The 3386-nt window shown below is 42.0% G+C and overlaps 1 protein-coding gene across 1 annotated transcript; it reads left to right on the top strand.

The window, feature by feature from the left end:
- The first annotated feature begins 334 nt into the window (after positions 1–334).
- On the top strand, positions 335–3068 carry LOC144805813 (uncharacterized). Its single transcript, XM_078672291.1, has 2 exons — positions 335–2248; positions 2332–3068. Exons 1-2 carry the CDS (start codon positions 1050–1052, stop codon positions 2816–2818), a joined length of 1686 nt encoding a protein of 561 aa, XP_078528417.1. The 5' UTR covers positions 335–1049; the 3' UTR covers positions 2819–3068.
- Positions 3069–3386: the final 318 nt, after the last annotated feature.

Below are 3386 nucleotides of genomic sequence, written 5' to 3'. Positions count from 1 at the left end.
CAAAATCTATGCTGGACTCACACACACACAGACACCCTAGCGCTCTGGTGCTAAGGTGTGTGCATGGCGCAGGGCTTCTGTAATCAGTGCCAGCGCAAGGGAAAGGGAAGGAGTGAGCCATATATTTGAAAATATGGTCCTCTCCTTCTCCCTTCCTGTCGCGCAACGAAGCGCAGCGCAGCCTTGCTTTGGAGGGGGGGAGGGCTGCGCTGCATTGTGTGGAGATTTGGTAAATCTCCTCCGAAATGTCTTTTACAACCAGTTAAACATTGTGAATTCTCATTCCATTATGTTTCAATTTAGTAATGCTAAATATCTTTACATCCAACAGAAAACCATCCTTGGATGTATGAAATGACCATCAATAATGAAGCTAATGCTGTAAATCTTCAATAATAGCAGAAATAATGAGCTACAATATTCAGGAAATCATCAGCGCAGTCGTCGACAGGGGAACCTGCACACAAACTGACAGATCCCGGATGAAGCATCAAGGGCAGTTCAGTGATTGTAAGAGGCTAAGCTGTGCACCTCCACGCCACAAGACGAAGAAATGACCTTAGGAAAATTAAGGCAACAACAATAACAAACCGCCTCCTGTATAAACAAGTGTCCAACACCAGCTTTGATCATGGGATCGGTATGATGTGATTACCGCAGTGCTCTTTTTTCTAATATAATGACAAGCCATCATTTAGTACTCTAGGTGAATTGTAAACTCTTTCTGGGCAACTCACAACAGTCAGAGAAAAGCACAACAGAGCAGAGCCAGACAACTGACGGGTAAAAAAAAGAGGAGTTCTTGTATCTATAATACAACAGACTGTCTCAATTTGCATCGGCCAATGGGAAGATACAACTTTACCCGCAAGCGTGCATAGCCATAATCCAATCTAAAGGCACAATCGCCTACAAAGACACCTTCTACGTATTAGAAGTGTGGCAAATGTTAGGTGACTATTGTATTTTATTGTTAAAACAGAAATCAAACGTGTACAATACCGCACACATATGAAGTGTGTGAGAAAAACACAAGTGCTTTATCAGCCATGTTGATCCATCAAGAAATACAGTCAAGGGATGTAGACAAATATATACCCGACCCACAGACACTAACCAAGAAAGAAGAATCATTCACATGCAGCAAGAGCTTTACTTTGTCATCACTACTCAAGATTCATCAGCACACGTACACAGGACAAAAACCATTCAAGTGCAGTGAATGTGTAAAGAGCTTTAGTCAGTTATCAAACCTTCAAAGTCATCAGCAAACTCACACAGAAGAAAAGCCATTCAAGTGCAGTGAATGTGTAAAGAGCTTTAGTCACTTATCAAATCTCCAAATTCATCAGCGAACACACACAGCGGAAAAACCATTCAAGTGCAGTGAATGTGCAAAGTACTTTAGTGAGTTATCGAGCCTTCAAAGACATCAACGAACACACACAGGGGAAAAACCATTCAAGTGCAGTGAATGTGCAAAGTACTTTAGTGAGTTATCAAACCTTCAAAGGCATCAGCGAACTCACACAGGAGAAAACCCATTCAAGTGCAGTGAATGTGTAAAGAGCTTTAGACACTTATCAAATCTCCAAATTCATCAGCGAACACACACAGGGGAAAAACCATTCAAGTGCAGTGAATGTGCAAAGTACTTTAGTGAGTTATCGAGCCTTCAAAGACATCAACGAACACACACAGGGGAAAAACCATTCAAGTGCAGTGAATGTGCAAAGTACTTTAGTGAGTTATCAAACCTTCAAAGGCATCAGCGAACTCACACAGGAGAAACCCCATTCAAGTGCAGTGAATGTGTAAAGAGCTTTAGTCAGTTATCAAACCTCCAAATTCATCAGAGAACACACACAGGAGAAAAACCATTCAAGTGCAGTGAATGTGTAAAGAACTTTAGTAACTTATCAGACCTACAAAGGCACCAGCGAACACACACAGGGGAAAAGCCATTCAAGTGCAGTGAATGTGTGAAGAGCTTTAGTCGATTATCAGTGCTTAAAAGCCATCAGCGAACACACACAGGGGAAAAACCATTCAAGTGCACTGAATGTACAAAGTGCTTTAGTGAGTTACAACACCTTCAAAGACATCAGCGAACACACACGGGGGCAAAACCCCATCATTGTAGCGAATGTGACAGTAGTTTTCGTGACTCTTCAGCATTAAGGAATCATCAGCAAACTCACACAGGAGAAAAACCATTCAAGTGCAATGAATGTGGGAAGAGCTTTAGTTGATTATCAGACCTACAAAGACATCAGCGAACACACACAGGGGAAAAGTCATACCATTGAAATGAATGTGTGACAGCTTTACTCAGTTTTCAAGCCGTCAAAGACACCAGCGTAGACACACAGGGGAAAAGCCATTCAAGTGCAGTGAATGTGCAAAGTGCTTTAGTCAGTTATCAGACCTAAAAAGTCATCAGCGAAGACACACGGGGAAAAAGCCCTATCATTGTAGTGAATGTGACAGTAGTTTTCGTTACTCTTCAGCATTAAGGAATCATCAGCAAACTCACACAGGAGAAAAACCATTCAAGTGCAATGAATGTGGGAAGAGCTTTAGTCGATTATCAGACCTACAAAGACATCATCGAACACACACGGGGGAAAAGCCATACCATTGCAATGAATGTGTGAAGAGCATTAGTCAGTTATCAAGCCTTCAAAGACACCAGCGTAGACACACAGGGGAAACACCAATCAAGTGCCGTGAATGTACAAAGTGCTTTAGTCAGTTATCACAACTTCAAACACATAATCGAACACACCCAGGAGAAAACCAAATTCACGTGCACTGAATGTGCAAAGCAAAATCAACAGGTGATGGACAGAATGCAGAACAATGTCATACATTCACCCCAGTACAGAGATCTGGGCCTAAATCCATCGTTTCAGTTGACTGGGGGTGAGTGTTTGTATTGTCAACGCTCCGTCCATCACCACCTTTGGTTTTTCTTTTTTCTCTGAATGTGCAAAGTGCTTTAGTCATTTATCATGCCTACAATGTCATCAGCGAACACACAGGGGGGAAAAACCATTCAAGCGCAGTGAATGCTTTAGACAGTTAGGGAAACAACACTTACAACGCAACTTTTACAAAGCACTACCTTTACAACGAAACTTTTACAACGCAACATCCATTACAACGCAACCATTACAACGCATGTCACTATGACACTATGACGCATACCTCTACAACGAATGTCATTACAACGCAGTCATTACAACGCATACCATTACAACGCATACACATAGTATCCTTACACTATCCAACACTTACCCTACTGTTGCACCCCCTGGAGTTAGAATAGTAATTTTTACCCCTACACTATCCAACACTTACCCTACTGTTGCACCCCCTGGAGT

Source organism: Lissotriton helveticus (assembly GCF_964261635.1).
Source record: "Lissotriton helveticus chromosome 1_1 unlocalized genomic scaffold, aLisHel1.1 SUPER_1_unloc_27, whole genome shotgun sequence".
Lineage (NCBI taxonomy): Eukaryota > Metazoa > Chordata > Amphibia > Caudata > Salamandridae > Lissotriton > Lissotriton helveticus.
Note: the sequence above shows the minus strand (reverse complement) of the source record. Positions and strands in the feature narration are given on the sequence as shown.

What these genes read in the sequence shown, in the direction of transcription:
- LOC144805813 (XM_078672291.1), top strand. Translation starts at nt 1,050, where the DNA reads ATGTTGATCCATCAAGAAATACAGTCAAGGGATGTAGACAAATATATA. An exon ending in GAATGTGGGAAGAGCTTTAG is followed by an intron (nt 2,249 to 2,331) that starts TTGATTATCAGA and finishes TGACAGCTTTAC; the next exon opens with TCAGTTTTCAAGCCGTCAAA.